The sequence below is a fragment of the Fringilla coelebs genome (genome assembly GCF_963513975.1).
Source record: "Fringilla coelebs genome assembly, chromosome: 7".
NCBI classification, from domain to species: domain Eukaryota; kingdom Metazoa; phylum Chordata; class Aves; order Passeriformes; family Fringillidae; genus Fringilla; species Fringilla coelebs.
The window spans coordinates 14,250,000-14,273,356 of record NC_140035.1 but is presented as its reverse complement, the minus strand read 5'-3'; the positions used below and the strand labels follow the sequence as shown (position 1 = coordinate 14,273,356).

General features: G+C 41.4%; 1 protein-coding gene across 3 annotated transcripts in view; it reads right to left on the bottom strand.

The window, feature by feature from the left end:
• Positions 1-13,757, bottom strand: part of XRCC5 (X-ray repair cross complementing 5) — a gene marked incomplete at its 3' end in the record, with an annotated part of 49,612 nt that extends 35,855 nt beyond the window's left edge. For all 3 annotated transcript variants that reach the window (XM_084209275.1, XM_084209276.1, XM_084209274.1), the window contains exons 1-7: positions 13,716-13,757; positions 11,431-11,544; positions 10,717-10,900; positions 8,995-9,043; positions 7,363-7,485; positions 4,539-4,727; positions 1,545-1,659 (exon numbers count right to left, since the gene is read on the bottom strand). In XM_084209275.1, the coding sequence (XP_084065401.1) occupies positions 1,545-1,659; positions 4,539-4,727; positions 7,363-7,485; positions 8,995-9,043; positions 10,717-10,900; positions 11,431-11,544; positions 13,716-13,733 (792 nt within the window). In that variant the 5' untranslated portion in view covers positions 13,734-13,757. The remainder of the gene's footprint in view (positions 1-1,544; positions 1,660-4,538; positions 4,728-7,362; positions 7,486-8,994; positions 9,044-10,716; positions 10,901-11,430; positions 11,545-13,715) is intronic.
• Positions 13,758-23,357: the final 9,600 nt, after the last annotated feature.

The following is a 23,357-nucleotide window of genomic DNA, read 5'->3' as shown; positions in this document are numbered from 1 at the left end:
AAAAAAGCCTTAGCCTGAGTGTTGCATTGTTTTGCCAACAAAGAACTAATAAAGACTGTCAAATAATGCATCTGTGGCAGCCACCACAGTGCTTTCAGCACTGCTTCATCTGTATGAGACCTAACACATGAACTGTACCATATTGACAGCATACCTCTCCTGGTTTTTCATTAAACCTGTAGGTTAAGCCATTTGTGGAAGCCTTTGAGTCACAGGATACCATGTAACTTGCTTGCTATGCACTTTACTACCTCCAGCTGTATAAATACTTTTGACAAAGCATTAAGAAATATGTTGAAGATAAAGTAAGACTCAATGTTCACTCTGTTTGATTGGACAAGTTTTCCATCAGACTTACTACTCTATGGGATAAAAATACCTTCTATTACTGCAACTTCCCCAAAAGACAAAAGGATCCAAGTTGCATTATGGAACTGGGAGGGAAAGAAGGAATAAGTATTTACCATAAGTGAATGCTTTCCAACTACAGGGAAATACAACTGCTTTCTTTTCTCTCTGCTTAAGTGAAATTGATGGTATAGCTACTACATGAGAAGAAAAATGTAGAGCTGAGCAGAAAACAGTAAAGGCAGAATAGATTATGTCAGTAAGACTGCTTATGACCTCAAGCCAGTCACTCAGTTCATGTTGATTATTCTCCCAAACTTACTTTATTTTGTGTGTAAACATCTTTGGGAGGGGACTCTTTATGTCTATTTGCACCAGTCTGGCACAACAGCCTAATAAGAAATTTTTATTAACTACAAATAGAAAGTTGATGTCTTTCAAGGCTAGTATACCCCGCTCTCAGACTTCAGATTCATTTCATCTTCATAATCTCAGGCTCAGTCTTGTGTTGAAATAGCAAACCAATTAAACTCCACCTCACCAGATCCATCAATACTGCCACACTACATAGTTCCCTATTAACTAGTCTATAACTAGAAATTTGCACATTTGCTGCCTTTAACACACTTATTTTTTCCTGCACTGATTAAAGGAACCATATAAACCGTAAGAAACAGACTGGGCCCAAGCTCTGCCAAACAGTACAAACAAGTTGAAAAAAACAGACCTTTTATTCCAAGTCTGAAATAACAACAGATGTGATTTGAAACAATGGCTGGTAAAACATTTACACCCACCACTTAATGCACACGTGTCCAAAATTCTTCTCATGCCTAGGGCTTAAGAATATATATATATAAAGTCTCACATATTACTGATGCTAAATGTAAATCTTCAATCACAACATTCTTAATCAGGGTCATCAACTTCAATACCACTAAGTGCCAGAGTAGACAGCAATTACTCCTATTTCTGTACCTTATGCATTTTAGTTATTTAACATGTATGGTGAAGTTAAAGTTGCTGTGGGAACCACAATTTTAGATGTACTGGCTTCTAACCAAACAAAAATCTCTATTGTAATTATCAGGATGTTGTTTTATCTTTATTTTCTTAGCTTTAAGGAAAAAAACCCCATGCAGTTGCACCTAACTTGTTGCCAAATCACACTAGAACACATGATTTTACACACTTACTGATTTGTAGGCCACAATCCTTATAGACAAATTAGGACCAATAGTCAGCTGGCAGGGCCAAGGCATAGGCTTCCTTTCGATTTTCTTAAACATTGACAGGCGTTCCAGGCTCTCTCTAAATGAAGGAATCAGGAAAACAGCAATGAACTCTGGTGAACTGTAATAAAGTATTATAGACAATACACTCTCCTTAAGGAAATGCAGGAGTCCAAACTGTTCCAGCTTTGATTGCATGAAGCAAATAAACTGTATCAATAATCTTACCATTAGCCATTGTCAGAAAAGAGAATGATAAAAAGAGGTGGTACAGTAGATTACCCCATCTTGAGCCTTTATGATGGTGTGACACTAGGCCTTAAAGGCACTGTCTTAGGTCTAGTGATAAAACCACACAATTGCTTCTTAAGCATTTTCCATTTTTCTGTGCTCATCCAATTAGGGCATGTAGCAAGCTAAACAATACAAATTAGAAAAGGCTCTATAAGTGGTAAAATGTTTTCTATAGTGAAGCTGAAGAAATAAAGAATCCAGTTTCAATTAACAGGATTTTGTTTATGTAGAAATTAACTTTTGACACTTTTTTTATACAGTGCTAGTGAACTCATTAATTTAAGGGCATTCTATCATAGTAAAAAAGTTACTTCAACTATTTCTAGCCTAAACAGCAGCTATTTAAGTTAAAAAAACACAAAAAAGGAACCATAATGAATTTATATTAAAAACTGTTAACTTAATTGCACAACTTTTAGCAAAGGAGTCCAAAATTAACAACTCACAGTAATTTATAATATATCATTGTGAATTCAAATAGGCTTGCCCCCCAGAACAGCTTTCAACTAATACAAACTGTATTGGCAATTTGGCTGTAAAACTCCAACACAGAGAAAGCTCTCCATTTTTTTTCTTTTATTGCATGATAAACCAAAGATAAAACAAAGTTGAACTACTCTTTATCACAATATGAGAAAACCTGGAATCTACCACTCTCTTGATTAAAGTACTTGTCTGGCAGAAATCAAGATGAACTCCTAAAAAGATCAGTAGAGAATTCAACTTGGCATTCTACTTTTCAGGCTTCCTAGGTTGGTTTGCTTAAATTCTAAAAGCACAATGAAAGGCAAAAACACACTGGGATTTTTACATGAGACAAACATTGGATTTCCCGTTTTAGTTTTGGGGGTTTTTTCCTTAGGGAAAGGAAGATTTTTTTTTTTCCTAGCAATAAAGACACCAACACAGGATTTTAAAAAAGAACATGGCCCTACATCATTAGGAGTACTGCAACACATACATTTAGGGATGAACACAAAAATCAAATACATGAGTGCCAAATGCCTAAAAATGTAATTTAAGTTCAATTTATCATCTCTATCCTTTAATTTCTTATATTTACAGAAGAAAAATGCTGCCTGTAATTAAAGATGACCCAGTCAATAAAACATTTCAGCTTGTATTTTATGAACACAACCTTTCTGCTCTGCTATCCCTTGCTCCAAATCCATAAGCAGCAGCAGTAACTCCTGTCTAAGAGGCTGAGTATCATAACAAAAAATCACAACAAAACCTCCTCACTCACTTTCCTGGCATGGCTAATTTATTTTTACAAGAGTTGAAATATTTTTACCAGCAGTAATAATTAATCTAGGAAAACGGAGAGTGTATCTGTGTTGGCCAATTATCATGACAGATTTGCAAAGCTGACTTCTTAAAGCTTGATAAGCAATTTAATTGCATCTAAAACCTCACATACTCTTAAACAACTTTTCTAACTAAAGCTTTAATCTACTAGCCAAATGCCTATTTATCCAGAGATTTTGGATTTCCCTTGAAAGTATGGCACAAAGACAGCTTGTAAAGTAGCAAGAGTCTGTGATAAAAAAAGTATAAAGAGGCCAAGCCACATGGTAGGTTCATGCATATGGATTATCCTAAAGGATAAATGGGCCAGGAAAGATTCTGCTTTTCTGTGCAGTCTTTGAAGCAGTGACAAAGCCTGCTTTTTTCTAGAGACTCAGACTGTTCTGTTGACTAGTACAGAACACAGACACAGTGACACGAGTCTCTTCACTAATGCACAGTAATGCTCAAGGAGCAGCTTCTGGGGCTGCTGAGGCGCAAAGCTGACCAGCTGAGCTGGAGGAGGGAAGGAAATCCCACAAATAAACTGATGAATTATGGCATACAAACCTACAGGATCAACCCTCATCTAAAAATTACCTTTAATAATAACATTACAGCTGTGGTCTGCTAAGCTTCCTGAAAATCACATTGTCTAAGAGATCACTTTTCATAATTGTACAACAGAACTACTGAGACAGTAACATCAGACTATGAAAAGGCACGTAGGTGCCGTGATTAAGACAACCCCTATGTAGAAAAGTCTTGGATGTATCATTAGCTACAGTTTTTCAGAGATGCACAAAGTTTATTCTTTCATTGGGAAAACAAGAAGTGAAAAATCCTCTTTCAATTCTTGCATTCCTAATGCAAGAAAAATGAAAAATAAAAAAGTATACTGTTTGTCACAGTGGCACAGTAGACTGTGATTAAAGAGCAAGATTCAAAAAACAACATTTACTCAAAGAATTCGTGGGAGTTTATCAAACTAGCAAGCTAAAATAGTCTGCAACCAAGGAACAAAGGCTACCAACAAATGCAGATATTCAAGCTGAACTATGCCACAAATTCCACCTCTTTCTAAAACATGCTTTTGAAATGACATTTACAGAAATGTTCCCTCCAAAATCCTCCAACACTAAAGATGAAAGGAAACTGATTTTTTTATTTAAATACAGATATGGAAACTTAATTTTCCCCTGAAATCTCTAAGCTCTTTTACTTATTCTAAAGCCACTGAACAAGCTGTATGAAGGGATCTGAGGGTACAGTAAGTCATAAAATTCACTGACTTCAACAGATTACTTCACTTCATCTTTTGGAGAAGAAATCAGGAAGCATATCCATAGGACAATAAGCAGGATTAGCCAAATTTACCTGAACGTATAAATTTCTTCCAGCCCTCCTTCTTCATCCAAAGTATACATGAGCTTCCTCACCACATCAATACCTTGCTTTTGTTGTTCAGTTAAACCCTTTATCAGAACAGGGCTCCTGTGCATATGAGCATGTACACCGGCACTTTTATCTTCACTTCCATCATCAACACTCACTGGGAATGGCAGACTAAGAACAAAAGAAGAAGCAGTTAGACTTTCTTCCTTATTAAAATAAGCAAAACAAAACAAAAATGTTCATAGGATCAACGATTTCTATCTAGCTGCAGACAGATGTATAAAGAGCCACAGAACTTGCAAAACAAATTAAGCAGTATTTCAAGTCTACTTGGCATTGATAACATCTTGACCAGAGCGATGCACCAGTTCTGGGTATTGTGCATCAATAAAGACATCCACATACAGGAATAGATTAGATAGTAAAGTCAATGCTGATTAGAAAGCAAGATCCATTAAAAAAGATTGAACAAAATAAAGCTCGTAGAGAAGGGAATTAGAGAGAAAGACAGTCTTAAATATAAAAAGCTGTTGCAGAGAAGAAGGAAACAATCAGTTCTTTGTATTCTGCCTGCACTCCAATCACATCATGGAGTCAGGTCAGATACTCAAAAACCTGATAAAGGCATTTCAAACGATAATCTCTAAAACCAACTGCCTGAGGAGAGAAAAGAGTCTCCATCACGGCAAATCTTTATCAGAAGGTTAGACAAACACTGCTCAGCAGTGACAGACATACACCTGACCCAGTCTGAAGCCGAGGATTGCTCCAGATGACTTGTTAAAGGCTGTTCCAGGCCTGTGACTCTATCAGCTCCAAATGCCAGCAAGCAGGACATTCTTTGCAGTAGAGCTATTAGGTATTTCTGGAACAAATGTTAATCTTTGAGATTTTAATAGCTTACAACACTGGGTGAATTTCTGACTGAAGATGACACATTTTTCCTGCACTTCATGAATCAGATTTTAAAATTTAGCCAGGGGTTACAGATAAAATGATTTTGCTGCTCTTCAAAATATAGGAGAGTGTTAACTAAGTATAACAAACACAGTAGAGAAAGAGGTGTAAGATCCTCAACTCTGTGGCCCAGAAAACACCTGCAGATCTTTTCATCTGATCCAATTCTGAATGAACCACATGACACCTTTCACCACATTTTTACAAAATGAAATAACTTTAGCATTGTATTATGTTTTTTAAAAAGCAGCCTACACATCTCTACCATACTTCCGCCTCGTTAGTCCTCACTAAACTTATCCATGAAGCAACAGATAATGAGCAGAGTTAACATTACGTACAACAGTGTCACATACAGCAAAATTAAAGATCAAGCTTCAGCAAAGTGTTTGGTACTTTTTTAGGAAGCAGATTCCACTGACAAAATATAGAAACTGTATTTTTAAGCTGATATGGCAACATCAAAAAGCTTCAAGCCTCTGATAGGTAAAGTTAGGCTACACTCACTGTACAATACCCAGAGTCTACTGTGATGAGGGGTATGTAATACCCAGCACTACACAGTGCTCAGCATGTGCTTGGCACCTGCAAACAGGGAGGAAAACCAACTCTCTGCTGCAAGTCACAAGTTAGTCTATGATCAGGGCAAAAGAGATGAAAGCACAGGTCATAACAAAAGGTTTAGCAAGACATTTTTTTTAAACAAGCGTTTTACATTTGTGCATGTAAAAATCAAATAATCCTTTGCTCCTGTGGCTGGGAGACAGGGTGCAAACCTGCAGCCAATGCTGTAACAGCAACATTTCATTTCTGCTTCATAGACAAGGCAGCAGCAGCTGAATACCAGGGCTCCAAAAGATGTACTCTGACTGGCAGAGTACTCAGATTCACGGTGATGCACCTCTACTGCTTCCAATGCCAACAACAGCTCAAATAAGCCAGGAGGGGCATGCCACACTGAAAGCATAAGTGCTTTTCCTGTGCAGACAGAACCTGATATTTTTGCATCCAGCCTCCCCTAAGCAAAGGCAAAGATGTTTGTGGAGGATCAGGCCATGATTTTCAGACATATTTTCCTACCTAACCTCTCTTTTATCTTCCAGATGTGTTGGCTAATGGCTTAAATGAATTCATTATTAAGTTCACAACATTGTTCCTTACAGAATGCTGGATCTAGGTAAAAGTACATAGTCAGAAGTAAAACTAGGGCTCATGTGAAAGTATTTATTATCAACAGCCACATAAAGTTTTGCTTTTAAACAAACTCATCTAGAAGCCTCACAGCTTCCAGCTGCCATTACATACAGACCTTATCACCACCACTGATTATTTGGATTAATACCTCTATCTACAGCATGACAATCAAGGGATTCCTGTGCGAACACTTAAGATTGCTTCCATCTTCCAAGCCCATCACTGGGAATACAACCCTTCTCTTCAGACCTGCTCCTCTATTGACACCAGAATCAAGCTATTCATATCTGCAACACTACTTCATTATTTCTTCCCAGTAATGTCCTTATCTAAAAGGATCTAGGCTGTTGTTGTGACAAAACCACTGTTTCCAAGGCTATTTTTGGTTTATTGTTTCCTAATTCTAATTCTCTGCTTACATTTGTCTTTTGTCTTCCATTTTCCACTTTGGCTCTAAGCTATAAGCTTAAGTGGAGAAGAAGCCATCATCTTAATATTTATTTGCACATTATTTAACCAAGGGGACTTGGCTCATAAGTGGAATTCAAAGTACATATAACTGATAGAAATACTTGATATTTCAAGATAATTATTAAGAAAGAATAATTTCCATTTAAAAGATGGCATAGTACATAGCAGCCATTTTCATACTTACAAAAACTGAAGTGAAGTTCCTGTTTTCTTCAAGTTAGCAATGATAATTCCCAGCTGATCCTCACTGACAGGACTACCAAGGTCAGTAAACAATTCAATGTGTCTCTTTTCATATTTCTTTCCTCTTAAGATAGAGAAAAAAAATTACATATATTGAAAATATTATCAGGCCATTTTAAAATAATTTCCTTACAAAATAATAACAAAAGTAATACATTTGTAATTACTTTTATCAAAGAAATTTACTTGTAGAATGAAATAAAGCAAATAAACCTATTTGGTAGAAGTTGTTCTATCACAGATTATACTATTCATCCTAAATGCTTATATGATTCCCCTTTCTCCCTCCTACCTTAAAACTGAGGATTCTAGCCCTGTGACTGTATAAATCACTAACTACACCTAAATGAATGCCAATTTTCATCAATGTGGATAAAATTCCAATAAAATATGTTAGGCTGTTTAGGGATTACACTGGTTATTTCCTTTGCAGCTGTAAGTTTGTTCTTGTGAAAATGCATTTTAACTTACTGTTGCTGGTGGAGGTTCCATTTTAGTAATCTAATTCAGTAGATTCATTGGAGAAAATGGACTTTCAAGACTATTAAATATACTAAGAAGCAGTAACAGTGAATGACAGAACAAAATTCAGTTGAACTGGCTGAATTCAGTTTTAATCTGGATAATCAAACACGAGCGATTTTCTTGAATTTTTACCCTATAGTATTTTCTCAAATGAAAGCAAACTCCATAGCAAAGGGGTTGGTGTATACAAGTTACAACAAAACCCAGTGTTCCACAGCTGTTCAAGACTATAATGCCATAAATACAGTAATTTTCATTCACAACTCAGTTTTAACCATTAAATGGATACAGCTTTCTACACTGATTAGACTTTATTCTTAAAATACAAGTTGCATCACCAAGTCCAGGCTTCTGCATTCACAGATAGATCATACAACCTTTTTAGAAACATGATCAAACTCTGGTTTGAGAGGAAGTGCAGTTACCTTCCTTTCCCTGCACCACTAGTTCAGAGAGTGTTAGAAACACCTTGCCAGCCTAAATACATTCACTGATAACTTTTAAACACTGATGTCAACATTTTTTCTCAGCTTAGGTTTTTTTCCTATTGCACCTTTATTTCCCAAAGCCTGCATATTTACAAACAGCCACTGCATCTCCAACAGTCTTTAAATTTCTAGGCTAAACAAATTCACCTTTCTAGTTTTGTTTTCTTTTTTCTTTCTACAATGTGCCATCACATTTAACTTCAGTGGCCCTTTCCTAAGCATTTTAACATCCAGATTAACAGTTTTTGAAAGCAGAACACAAGGAATGTGATAGAAATGGAAGGCTTTGTGCCTTCTATAATGGCATTAATGCTCTCATGGCTCTACTACGGAGTTGCCAGTTGTCTCAGAAAAGCTCTCCAAATGTCTGGACAAGTCAGATGTCTCATGAGGATTCTTTAGAGACAAACTTCTGTAGTGTGCTGTTTATCTCTAATGTTTGCTTGGTTTTTTTTTTCAAAAGCACTTCCCATGTTTATACATACAGTAAACATAAGAGCAACAAGAAAACATCAGTACAAAGTCAGACTTTTGTATAAGCCCTCAGGTTACATACTCACATTGTTTCTTTCTGAAGCAAGTCCATACACACAATAATAGCATCCAGAACTCGGCAAAATTAAGAAAAACCTCAGAATATGAATCAAGCAATGAATACTGGTTTTTGTATAAAACAATTTTACATTTTCACTCTCTCTCAAAGACTGACAAACATGCATTTTAGCTAAGAAATACTCTTTTGAGATAAATACTTTTCAAATAACTGATGTGCAAGAGGTTCCTATATAACTTGTGTGTATTGTGATCTTGTTTCTGCTCCACTTACCCAATGGAACACTAAAAAGACTCCTTCAGATCCCAGCCTCTCAACTGCCAGTGAGAGGCTCAAGTCCATGAAGAGGCAATCTAACTTTTAGAATGTTACTCTGAATCCACCAACAAAATTTCAACATACATCATTTTCTCACAGAAGGTTTTCTTTGAACCACCTGCACCTGACAATCTCTCCCTCTTTACAATGTCTACTGGGAATATGTGAGTCAGCTGAGTGGCTGCACACTTCTGAAACAGCTCTGACTGCCTGGACAGAGCTCACAGCAATTGTTTTATGGCCAGAGAGAGACAACACAGGAAACCGAACTGAATGTAAATGAAACACATGAAGGAACACTATATAGATCACCCTTGAAAACTCTTCAGCTACATGGAACTAAGAGCAGAACACAGTCAAACATGAATGGCATTCAAACCAGGGAGTAATATTTGGCAATGTTAGAAATACATTATAAGTAAATCAATCTGATAAACCTCTATTCTGCTTTCTCTGGGGTAGAGATAGTTTTCTTCACAGAAGCTGACATGGGGCTGTGTCTTGAAATTGTGCTGGAAACAGTGATGATAATATAGGGATGTTGTAGCTGTTGGTGAGTAGTGCTTGCACAGAGCCAAGGCCTTTTCTGGTTCTTGCACCACCCTGCCAGTGAGGAGGCTGGCGGGGCACAAGAAGTTAGGAGGAGACACAGCAGGGACAGCTGGTTCCAACTGACCAATGGGATATCCCACACCACCTGGCATCACATTCACCATGTAAAGCTGGCAGGAAGAAGGAGGAAGGGGGGATATTCAGAGTTCTGGTGTTGGTCTTCCCAGTTAACTGTTAAGTCTGATGGAGCCCTGCTCTCCTGGAGATGACTGAACACCTGTCTGCCCTGGGGAAGCAGTGAATAATTCCTTGCTCTGCTCTGCTTGTGTGCACAGCTTTTAACTTCCCTATTAACTTCTCTTTATCTCAACCCAGGAGTTTTCTCCCTTCTACCCTTTTAGTTCTCTCCCCCATGCAGCCGGTAGGGGAATGAGCAAGTAGCTGTGTGGGGCTGAGCTGCCAGCTGGGCTGAAACCACGACAGTCTGGTTTCTGGAACTTCTGCCAACTTATTTCATAAACAACATTTTTATTAAAAAGCATAAACCAAGTTCTGTAATGCTATTTTAAAAATACATGCCTTATTTGAAGCCTAAAATTATATTACTATCTTTGCTCTCTTTAATTAACAGAACACTTCATAAAAGCAATGATTCCTTTTAAGGCCAAGGCTACATCTGTTAGCCTAAAAGAACGTCAAAAAGCAGCTAAGTCTGCTTTTGGACAGACTTACAACCACAAATTAGCTCAACTCTGATAGTAGTTAAAACTTGGGAGGCTGAGCCCAATTTCGCAACACTGACTTCCTGTCTCCTACGTAGCTGAATCAGTTCAAGAAGTGCTCTTCAGCAAAAGGATACAGTCTGCTTGTGCAGAGCCTGCTTTAATCACATTTTGAATGTCTTCCAGCAGATCAAAATCTGGCAGCATTAGTGATCGATGTACAGTAATGTTTTGGTATTGATCCTCACTGGCAAGGCCATTTCTAGTGCCATTAGTGCCAAACAAAACTACAGCAACTTCATCTTTACTCTCAGCAAAAACCTGCAGATATAGAGAACACACAACAGGTATAAAAACACAGGTATATTCATACACAACTATATTAAGCAGATCACAGCAAACAGAACTAATTTTGAAACATCAATTACAATGGAATTACTGATTTTTACTTATTTGGTGCGATCCTCTCAAAATGTAAACTTACAGTGAAATCACAAAGTTAGATATAATTAAACAAACAAATTTACAAGAGGCTATCTGGGATAAAACAGATAAAATTGATAGATTCAGTCCTCTAAATGAGTCTTCTATGTGGCAATTAATTAGTGCTGAAATATTTCAGAGAAAGAGAAAAGCAATTCTTTTCCCTAAAAGTCTCTACTGCCCTGAAGAAAAAGCGTGACCAACCCAACTACCACATCTCACACACAAAATAATACAGCTGAAACAAAGAGCCCTGTCATTCCTGCATAAACAGAGACTAATTCTCACTCATTCCTCATTTATTTCAATTATTAGTAAATAGGAAAATGTTTCATAGATGTTTTTAACACTTAGGAAGTCACACACACCTGTCGCTGCACAAACTTTGTCATAATCTTCCTGGCTTGGTCAAGTGAAGACTCTGCACCAGGGGAAGAACTGCTCATTGTAAGGCCTACATCCAGGCACAGCACTGTTGCCACCTGGAAAGGAGTGAGAATAAAAAATAAAATACAAGCATAATTACTTTAAAGGGTACATACAAAACCTAAATACCAACATCACAAGTGGTTTCTTTCAACTGTTAATAAGAGACAATGGTGGAAGACAGAACTGGCATAACTGCACTGAAAAGAAAATAATTTCATCCTGTACCATGTTCCAGACATTTCAGTGGAAAACACAAAAAAATCCTATGTTACACAATAACCTGTAAGGGACGTGCAATTTCTATAAAACCCCATTAATGCGTTAGGGATCCAAGGGCTTTTCCGCACCAGGAAATTAAACAGATATTTTAGTTGACAATTGGAAGGATGAATTCCAATTTCAATTTAGGAGCTTAAATCCCTCACATTAGTCTATGTTTTGCATTTGTGATCACCTCTTCAGCTGATCTATAGAAAACACTGCCCAAGTCTGCCCATGAATTGATTCACACACTACAAATAAATAAAATTGTTTCTTGCAATTTCTCATTTGACTCTAAGTTCCTCTGAAGTTCTTTCACAGACTCCCCTTATCTTGACTAATCATCCACATGAATGTAGTTGCAAGAGGAATTCAGCAAAATGAGGCCCTGCAAGTCCAAGGCCAGCTTAAATTTATTCCCGTGGATTAAACCAAAGGTCCCTAAATATACATCAAAACCTTACTTGATGGGCTGCCAGCAGATTTAATTACACTGCCTGAAAAAATTGTTTGCCAGAGCACAGGAAAGTCGGGTATTACCTAGGCTGGAGCCAGCTGACTTGTTTTAAAATACAAAATATATCCAACTCCAGAAGAATTGAAACTGACAAAAGGATGTGGGCAATGATCCTAAGTCTGTAAAGTGCCAAAAGATGTAGAGTCTGCAAAGCAAAATGGACGAACAGCGAGAAAAGGCGTTGGTCTAAGCCCTGCATACGGCCTTGCAAGCAACTCCAAGTACCTGCTGAGCAGCAGAGCTCCACAAGCTGTCCAGCAGGTTACACTCAGCTCTCTACTCCTCACCCTGCCTTCACCAGTGGCTTGCCTGGGAGCTGGGAGTAAGTGCATGAGCCAGCCAAGTCTGCAGAAGCTCAGAGTGGAGAAGAGGCAGTTCCAGAGGCTGCACTGTGTTCTCACAAGAGCCTTGCCAGTGCCCACCTCCAGCCTGGGGAATTACTGAATCTACTACCCACAGCAGCAGCTGCAGACCCTCCTTGGCCTGCTGTGCTCCCTAAAAACACACAGTGGCTTGCAGCCAAATCCATCCTGTTCTCCAAAAGGGGTAACGTTCTCTTCATAGACGGCACGATGACAGCAGAGAAGCCACAGAAGAGCAGGAGTGAAGAGCTGCTGTTTGCCTACAAGCACACCATCAAGTGTCAAGTGCCAAGATGCTCTTCTGGAAGGCAGCAAACCCAAGCTGGGCGCCTGTTCAGGTATGTGGAATCTTTCTTCAGGAAGAGGGGCAGCTCCTGCAGTAACCCTCCTCTACGTCTCCCTCCAGCTGTTATTAACCTGCCATTCACCTCTGGCCATCGCACCTGAGCACCCAGAGCTGCTGCTGGCAGGGGCAGCGTCCGGAGCGGCACTCGCCCGAAGCTCCGCACGTGTGACCGCGGGACAGCACTGTCACACCTGAGCTACACCGACCCGCCATGCTCAGAACTGATAAGGGCGATGTGGAACAAGCCTGCCTTTATCTCTGACCTCTCGGTGCTGAAGTAGCTATAATAAAGCAAAGAGAGAGATGGCTACATCAGCACAGATAAAGCTGCGTTTAACCGATAATAAACTGCCCTAACACAACAGACCTGAACATAGCTGTCACCAATAAGTTCCCTTAAACGCACCACACATACAACTTGCATTTTCAAGACAGCAAAACCAGTTCTATCATTACTCTAGCAAGAGCAACGCCAGTCACTGCTGCGGGAGCTGCACTGTGCTCTAAAGCAGAAACACTGACTCCCTCTGAGCTACTCAGCTTTGCACCGGCAGCGGCTCGGCGGCCAGCACGGGGAGCAGTTACCCGGTGCCAAGGATGGTGCATGTGGGTGCCCGGAGCCAGGGATGGGTGCATGTGGGTGCCCGGAGCCAGGGATGGGTGCATGTGGGTGCCCGGAGCCAGGGATGGTGCATGTGGGTGCCCGGAGCCGCCGGGACCCCCGGCCCCCGCCCTCACCTTGCCGCTGGGCGCCATGGCGCTCGTGCCCGGACGCGGTGCGCCGCCCGCCCCGCGTCCCCCCGGGAACACGGCGGCGGCGCCTCGCGTTCCGCGGCGGGGACGGCGCCGCCTAGCGGCGGACGGGGGCTCGGGCGGGGCCGCTGCCGGCGCTGCCGGTTCGGCACCGGCTGAGGGCGAGCCTGAGGTGCGGCCGGGCTGTCGGAGAGGGAAGGGAGATGTCGGGTGCCCTCCGCATCTTTCTCCTCAGGGCTCCCCGCAGCCCTCCCTCCAAGTGCCGCACCTCGCAGGCGTGGCTGTCAGTTTGGCCGCAGTTCGAGCGGAGCGTAGCCCAGGACAGGCCCGAGGTAGGTGGACTGGGGTCCCTGAGGAGAGGCGGGGCAGGGCAGGTGTCAGGGGCTCTTTTGCCTGCCCTGACCTAGAGCACCTCCCGGGTCCCCCATCCCTCAGCCATCGGGATGTAAGCCCGGCTGTCAGCCCAGCCCCACAGGTGCTCACTTGTCCCCACCAGCAGCACTGGGGAGACATCAGGAGGGTTAAAGCTGGAAAACTCGTGGGTTGAGGTAACGGCAGTATAATAAGAAAAGCAAGAGCCATGCACACCAGCAAAGCAAACCACGGCATTAATTCACTGCTTCCCCCGGGCAGGCAGGTGTTCAGCCATCTCCAGGAGAGCAGGGCCCCAGCACGTGTAATGGTGCCTTGGGAAGGCTCCAAATATCCACACTCCATCACTCCAAATAGCCCCTCTTCCTCCTCTTCCTCTCCCCTTCATATGCTATGATGTTATATAGGCTGGAATACCCCTTTGGTCAGCTGGGGTCACTCTCCCAGCTGTGTCACGCCCAACTCTTGCCAACACGGCCGTACAAAAAGCAGAACAGGCCTTGGCTCTGTAAGCTCTGCTCAGCAAAAACAAAAACACCTCTATATTATCGACCCTGTGTTCAGCACAAACCCAAAATACATGCCCGTACCAAGTGGTGTGAAGAAAATTAGCTCTATCACAGCCAAACCCAGCACATCACCCCAGAGGAGCTGTCTCCAGGGCTCCCCAGCCTCCTCTTCATGGCACCCCAGAACCCCACAGGACCACCCTGCTGGGGAGCAGCCATTCCCCTTCACCACTAGGACAGGGATTTCATCTGCCCCAAGCATCCCAAAAGTTGCATTCGGCCCGCGAATCACCAGTGGGTTAGGATTGTTTCATTAAACACTGGCACAACACTAGCTTTGTCCCACCATTAACAGCAGAGAGAATTTCAGAACCACACTGCATCCAGGCTGTTTGATCAAACTGGAACCCACTGATTTTAAGAAGTCCTAGTAAAATAGATGCGAAATCAGGTATATCTTGGTGCCCATTGGCTATGAAATCATTAGAGATATATGAGAATGGCAAGTATTTCATCACATGTATTTAGTAATTCTTGTTCTGCGTTACTTTCCCTGTATCCTTTGAGGGTATCATTACCAGTGTCTTTCACTTCTAGGTATACCTCAAAATCCATACATTATCTATATTTATTCTCAAAACAGAGCTCCAGGTGGGGATACTAGTGTAGCTACAAAAGAGTAAATCTTACACGAACACTTCAAAAATCTTGTATCAGAAGACGACCCTACAAACACAAATGTTTCCTTTTTATACTGAGTGATGTCTGAAGACAAAAATCCCCTTTCCCTCCTTACTACATTGCCATGCTTTGGGAATACTCGTAATTGAGGGATTCTCTCTTCAAAGCACTTTGCATATCAAAGGAACAGAGCAGTTTGGCAATGTGACAAACATTTCAGGGGAAACCGGTAGACAAAAAACCCCAGTCAGCTACTGCCAGAGAAAATCTTGCATTGTCTTCCTGAATGTCTCTAAGGAGATTTCAGATTAATCAGCCAAGGAAATCAGGCTGCTTACGATCATCATTATTATTCCTGATGTTATCTGAGTCCAAAAGCCCTCCCTTGGGTTCACAACCAGGCAAACCCCACTCCAGCTGATTTCCAACATAGCTTGAATTCTAGAGACAAGACAGGAGATGTGCACACACACAAGGGAAGAATAGAGAAACAAGAACTCATCAATTTAATCAGCAATAGCTTTTCAAACACCAGCAGAAAAGCATTTTCCAAGGCATCATGATCAATGAACATTTTATTTTTATGCTGGGGTTGGAAAGTAAAATCTCAGGCCTGACTGCTGGAACAGAATATTGACATAAACCCTTTCTCTCTGACTCCTAGATTTGACATGAAAGCTGAATCCCAGGCTTTGGTCCAAGCTCTTGCAGCTAGAGCTGTAATTGCAAACATTACTGAAGGAAACCCAATTTAGGCCAGAACTGGGAACCTCTGATTGCAGGAGGTTTCTATGCCCAGCCTAGGTACCAGTATCTCATTTCCTTATAAAGTCTGAGTGAAACTAAAGACACCTATAACCATGAAACTCCATCTGTGATATTCCTGTCCTTTAGCTCTCAGCCTGACATAAATGGGGGCTTTTAGCTCTCTGGTAAAATACACAAACAATAAACCCTAACACTTCCACTTCACACCTTCATGTTGCCAGATTTCTTCAGAGCTGTTTCCACCATTCCAAGGAAAACTGGCTAATGATTCCTGAAACAAACCTTAATCCACATTTCCTTTTTTCTTTGCAAGTCTGAACAGAGCTGCCTCATTGGTAATCATGAAACCTGACTAATCAACTCCATCTGGGGCACTGGGGCTTTCTTAGCCTGGATGAAGATTTGAGGATCTCTGCTTGTAAAAGCATGCAAAGCAAGTCTGTGACTAATTGTCCATTTCTTTTGAATAGAATGCCAGTCTCTGGGTCTAAACAATAAATATGTGACATCTCAGAGGACTCAGGATCCAGGGTGATCAGCTGTACTCTCATTCACTCCAAAGTGTGTTCCCCCTCAGTGTCAGTGAGGTTCTCACTCATTGCTCCGCTCATTCCTTCTTTGGTTAATTCCCCCCCCCCCCCCCCCAAACCAATCCTGGATTAAGTAAGCACACTCCTGGGAAGCAGCAAGGAATGGTCTTCTTTGTGCTTAACTTCACTCAATGCCTTTACAAGGCAACAAGGAAAATGGCTTCCCTGTTTTTTTTGCAAGAAGGAATGTATTACCCGGAGTGTTATAGCTATAGCTGAGACCCAGCTGCTTATTGCATCTCTGAGCAAATGTAAAAGGCTTAAATGTAAAAGTAGCAAGATGACTTGGCCTTTCTCCCTCTTTACCCACACGGTAAAACTTTGGATAAATGCCTGGTGGAAAGATGAATACCTAAGCCATCTGGGATCTAGCCCAATAGCTTTATTGAAATGGATACATAAAGCAGAATTTTCTACAGAAAAATAGAATTAACTTTGCAGTCATTACCTATTCTTTGCCTGGGATGATACATAAAAGTGGGTGCTAACTGCAAACTGAGGAATTATGAACTGAATTTTCCTCATATAAATAAAGTAGGGTAAACACACTGTGACACCAATCAGCTTTGTATTTCCATCAGTACAAGCTTGGCAGCAGGCTGGAAGACAAAGTAGATGGGAAATTGGCACCCAAAACAAAGCAGAGCTTGGAAGCACATGTGTTAGCATCCTCCTACACTGGGCTTTGTGAGGTGTGTAGTTGTCTTCTCCCAAGAGGTCTTTCCAAACACCTGCTTGAAAGCGCATGCCAAAACTGTGGTGCAGACTAACACTAGTATTTATTATGTCTATTTAGTGATTTCTGATGGCCCTTCCCAAGGGACACCATCCCAACTCACAGTGTTTGCTTAGTTACTTCTGTAGAATACATCTGCAGGGAAAATACACACTCTCTAAAGCAAAACTGGTCTTTGGCTTTGAGGTTCAGCTCAAGCTCCAGAGGGCTTGTTCTCTCTCCATGACTCAACAACATTTGGCACATTAAAAGCTGTGCATTTAATAAACTGGAAAATAACTTCTAAAAAATCCTGTCGGGGATTTAGCAGTTTTCATCTGTTGGTCTACCTGTTCTGTCCATTTTCAATTTAGTTAACGCAACACAAAGAAATGAGCCTCTTAGGAAACAAAGACATTACTGCAGTAGGGAAATTACATGTTGTGGCGCTTTTGTGCTCTCCTGGGCATGCTCTTTGCAGCGGCAGCATGCGCAGAGCTGTGGGCTTTGTCTTTTTAAAAACCCTAATCCTAACCGTAGACAGCAAAAGCCACCTGGGGCGAAGGCTGGCTCCGAGGAAAAAGCCGAGGCTTTTACCGCCGAGGGTTAGAGTTAGGGTTCCACCTAGGGTTAGGGTTTTTAAAAAGACAAAGCCCACAGCTTCACTGTGCCGCGAGTGAGTGTACAAGAGTGTCCGCGAGTGAGTGTACAAGAGTGTCCGCGAGTGAGTGTACAAGAGTGTCCGCGAGTGAGCAAATGTGCAAGAGCATCCGTGACCCAGAGCACGAGCGAGTGTGCAAGTGAGTGTGCGAATGTGTCCGCAAGAGAGGCCGCAAGCGAGTGTGCGAGTGTCCGCGAGAGAGGCCGCAAGCGAGTGTGTAAGACTCGCTCACAAGTGTGCAAGAGTGCGTGTTTGCGAGTGAGTTTGCAAGAGCGAGTGTGCAACAGTGGCAAGTGAGTGTCCGAGAAAGTGCAGGAGCAAGTGTGCAAGAGTCGCGAGTGAGTGTGCGAGCCTGTCTAACCCTAATCCTAACCCGAGGCGGTAAAAGCCGGCTGGTGCTAAGGCTGGCTCCAAGGAAAAATCCATGGAGGAAGCCGTGTTGTGGCGCTTTCATGCTCTCTTGGGTGTGCCTTTCGCAGCGGCAATGTGCGTGGAGCTGTGGGCTTTGTCTTTTTAAAAACCCTAACCCTAGGTGGAACCCTAACCCTAGGCGATAAAAGCTGCCTGGGGCTAAGGCTGGCTTGTGATTATACCATATCATCTAGCCTTGCCTGAAAACACAAAAGAAATACATAGGAAGGAGAAGTAATGAGTTAAGCTTATATATTGACTCGGGGTGTGTCCTGCCAGGCACATTCCAGTTCAGGAGCTCCTGAATAGTCCTAAATAGATCATAGTTGATAAACTACTTCAAAGCAGCGTACTCAGAACTCCTAATTCCCATAGGACTGCAGAGGAGAAAAGGCTCTTCAAATTCCTCAGCATGGAGCTGAGAGACAGAGGCTCTATATTTTCAGTTCCTCTCCCACTGGCATGTCACTGTTGCTTTTCCTTGTCACTGCCCCCTGGCCCAGCTGCTGAATTTACAGCTTCATCTTTCCCTTCTCCAGATTTTGCAGTAATTGCACATTTCTCAGGCAGAAAAAACACCCCTTCCACTGGCTGTCATACACCAGCAGAGGCCTTATCAAGTGCCACAGAGAGGGAAAGCATGAAATCACAGGCCAACAGTGTTGATAGCCCATTCTCCCCCTAGGTGGTTTTTTACCTTTTCCACACTGTCACGGAGTCACACTTGAGAATCACACTCTTCTGTAGCCTGCATGTTCTGTCCTGCAGAATTGCTGCCCATCCAGTAGTTCTTCCACCTGCTGGTTTTTATTCCCAATGAACTAAACGGCACCTGTGCCTAACAATCCTGGTTTCTTTCCTCTTTCAATCCATTTATGAAATTGCAACAATAACTTTTTTTTAGCTCTTATCTTCTCTGCCATGGTGCTTGTCATGCCCCTCCTTCTAATGACACTTCCAGATTTCAAAAGAACTAGTTTGTCTTCAGCCAGATCATAAAGGGACACTGCGCAACACAAGATGGCCAGTCCCAGGAATAACCTAGGCACAGCTTAAGATATATTACTTTACCTGCTTTTGCAGCTATTTTGTCATGCACCAAAATGCACAACACTTCCCAGCCTGCTCAGGAGAATGTCATTTAAAACAGCATCAAAGACTCTCTAAATAAAATAAGGAAGGTGGGAGGATGATTTAACAACATTTTTCCTTAAATCCCCCTGGTTTTCCTTTTATGTTATTATGTTCTGAGTATCTACTAAAGGTTTAATTATTTGTTACACTGCTTTCCACTCTCTAGAACCCAGAGAGCCTCTAACTCCCTAACACCATTGCCCTCTCTCATCTCTTTTCAAAGTAGAAGCTATATTTGTAATCTCACACATGACTTTCAAGGGAAATCATTAAAGCTTGCTTTGGGCAGTTTTATATTTGCCTTGGATTGAATTCACCTGGCTCAGCTGATTTGAAAACATCTCCACTCCAAAGCTCTGACATTTCCTGTTTTATCTCTAATCACTTTTTGCTGCTGATGTTAATTGTGTTGCTGCCTGATTGCAGATGACCTTTGTAAATGGACAGTCTTCCACAGCTGTCAATTATTTAATTAGCTCAAAAGGCAGAAGCATATGCTGTGGGTCTAAAGGTTTCATCCCAGCTGAATCTCATGTAACTGTCAGGAGGAGACTATTTAATGTAATTTCATTTTCTTTATTTATTTGTTTTTCTGTAAGAAGTAAAGAGAACCTTAAAGTTGCAAAAGTCCAGCTTCAAAATAACAGGAATTTCTGACATTAAAGTTTTTTTTCCAACCTTAACCCAGTATTTCTCTATGCTGTGATTCCGATTCAACTACAGCGCCCAGTACTTTTTGACAATGTCATAATCTATTTCAATATATATTGGGATAAAGTTAGGGCTTTGTACTCAAGGAGTCATGAGACTCTTGCCTCATTTGTTCCAAAAATTGGGAGACAGAGAGTGAAAGAGGAAATTCTTATGATTATGGTAACTAAATGGCACTGCAAGAATTAAACTCTGGTTTTGTTCAGCAGATTGCCTGTAATCTGATATAGGTGTCACTTGAACCAAGTCTCTCACCAGTAAGCACTGGTTGTGTGAATCACGTTTTCTTAGTGCTCAGTTTGAGATATGTCAGATCTGCATCAATGTTGAGCACTCACAGGCATTTGTGAATGGAGCTTCACTTTCAAAACAGAGAATGCCTCATTATGTTAAATGTTCCAAAAAAATCATCTGCAAGGGGCAGCTCAGCTTTATACTTTTGTATATTTTAAAATATTGTGCCTTTGTTTCCATATACTAGTTTATCAGCATTTATGTCATGTTATTGGAAAAAAAACCCCCAAAAGTATTTTTGAGAAGACTGTATATGTTACAGTGGCATGTATTATTAAGAGATTGCTTTGCACAATCTGTGAAAATGGAGTTTGACCACACTTTCAAATATAAGGAAACCAAAATGCTGTATTTGCCTCTCATTAAACATTCTCCCATGGCCCACTATGTAAACCTGGCAAGCCAGAGAAAAAGGAGCATGAAGTCCTAAGGATGAAGCTTGTTCCAGATTGCAGACCTACGAGGAACAGGAAGGAAGGGTAGGATTAGTTTTATATTCATATATTAAAAATTAGCGTGACGTAAATTCTTAGTATGTTGCAATTTCATGGCGCGTAGACCTCTCTGGATGCATTTCTAAAGCAGAGAGAAGTAGTGCGGTGGCCTTTTATCCCCGTTTTTCAGTTCGGCCACTGGAGGGCAACGTGATCCCAGACACCAGGCAGAGGCACCTCTGCAGCCCGCAGGAGTAGGTAGGGAGCACTGCCGAATTGCAGAGGAATTTCTGCTCATGAGTCTGCCAGAAATTAGGCAATAACAGCAGCAAAACCCCATATGCTTTTACATTTTAACTTTGGGGGAAGTAGATTTAAAAATGTCTTCCTGCATCTAAAATCTGTGTTTCTCTTTGGGATTGCTTCGCGAGTTCTAAATCCATGGATTTGCCAAAGGATTTCTGCAGGCAGTGATGCAAGGGCCACTCAGCCTGGTATCACGAGAGGCGAAATATTTCCCACTACTAAGTAACTGAAAAGCCCCAGACCTGTGTTTGCCGTGGAAACAACTCTGGCAGACTTTTCTGGATTAGTTGTTGAATCTGTTGCAACAAATAATTTGTTGCATTACATTTTATAGGACTATCTGCCTATGTAGGGTCTGATTTTCTTTCAAACAAATAGAAATAGTTGGGCTCAGCTGAGCTCCAGAGCACCTGGATTCCTGGAGAAGACCAGACAGATCATGTCAGGTATATGTGCTTTGGGGAAAGCAACAGCCCGGCAAAAGTGTATCAAATAGTGTTTGGAAAACAGTTAAAGCCAGTGTTTTTTTAGGAGGTGGCAAGTACCAAGTGGTCGCTGCTGTTTCAGCTGGGGTTGTGGCAGAAGCAGAATCTCATCCATCTTGCTCTCCACGTGCCCTTTGTTTGGCAGTCTGTAGCACACCGCTGCCTGTGCAGTGCCTTTGCTGGCAGCCATTAGCGCTGCAGCTGTGTTTGCAGGGGCTCTGGAAAGCGCTTTCATGCAGCAGATTGTTCAGGACAAGCTAGCTGGGATAACTCACTGCGTCAAGGATTTGCTTAGCAGATGCACAAGGATAAGCCTTTAGTATCCTCCCCTTTAGTTTCATCCTGCCCTCGCCAGCGTCGTGCGTCTTTGCACACACACACACACACACACAGCACGCGCGCGCTGGGTAATAATCTAATTTAATCCTCGTAGCACAGGATTTTGTTCCTTATCCATTCAATTGTGGGAAGAGATGAGGAGTCTTCAGCTGCGAAACAAGGCTCTTTCTGAGCTGAGAGGATCCCATTTCAAATTTCTGTTTGCCTGCACCTGGAAGAAGATTAAATCAGACTGAAAGGATGAAATTTTGGATCTTTTGAAAAATATTTGCTTTAATTGCACTTTTGAAATGGAGCACTGCAGCATTGAGGAGGGGATGTCATGTTTTAATTCTTGTGAGTTTTCTGTTTGTACAGCTTTGAGGGATGAAGCTGCAATGTGAAGGAGGGAGCTTATATTTGAGAGGAAAGAAGGGATTAAGTTTGGTTTCTATTTGTGTAAATTGATGCTAACCCATTACACTAGCAGATATGTGACAGTGTCAAATGTAGAGGCAGGGGAAGAATAATTTCAAGTTTTCCCTGTTAGTTATTTTCTGCAGAAATTCCTTGGAAGGAAGTCATCAAGATGACAATGATTTCTGCAGGTTTTTTTGTACTAGACACTCAAGACAGACATTTAATTTTTTATAACTTTCTATTGAAATAAATGGCAAATTTAGCCATCAACACAGACCTGGTTTTAGGGTGGAACTGGAGCCTGAGAGCAATCCTGCTATGATCATGGGGCTGGGTGAAATCACCCCCATGACATGAAACTTTTGCCTTGGAGCCTGTTTTGATATTAGAGTCCATCGCTCCAGCGGTGTTTAATCGCATTAGAGACAAGCCAGTGCTATAATCACTGTGAGTCACTGAAGGCAGCTCCACCAACGCATATTTAGGGAGAACTGAGACACCATTATCAATGACAGTATGTGTGCCTTGGGATGATACTGCTCATTATATTAAATATTTCACTTTTTTCTTTACTACATGCAGATACGACAAATTATTTCTGTTCCTCTCTTAGGTCACAGAGGAGCTCATTTGAATAAATTAATGAAGGTTAAAATTGCTTGTGTTTATTAATTCTGCATGCCATTTTTCCATGGATAAAGTGTTAAGGAAAATCTCTATTATCATGGAAGGATATTCTAGTAATTGCCTGTAATTATAAGGGCATCTCACTACAAATACATTTAAGTACATCATTAGAAACTGACACTTCCATACTT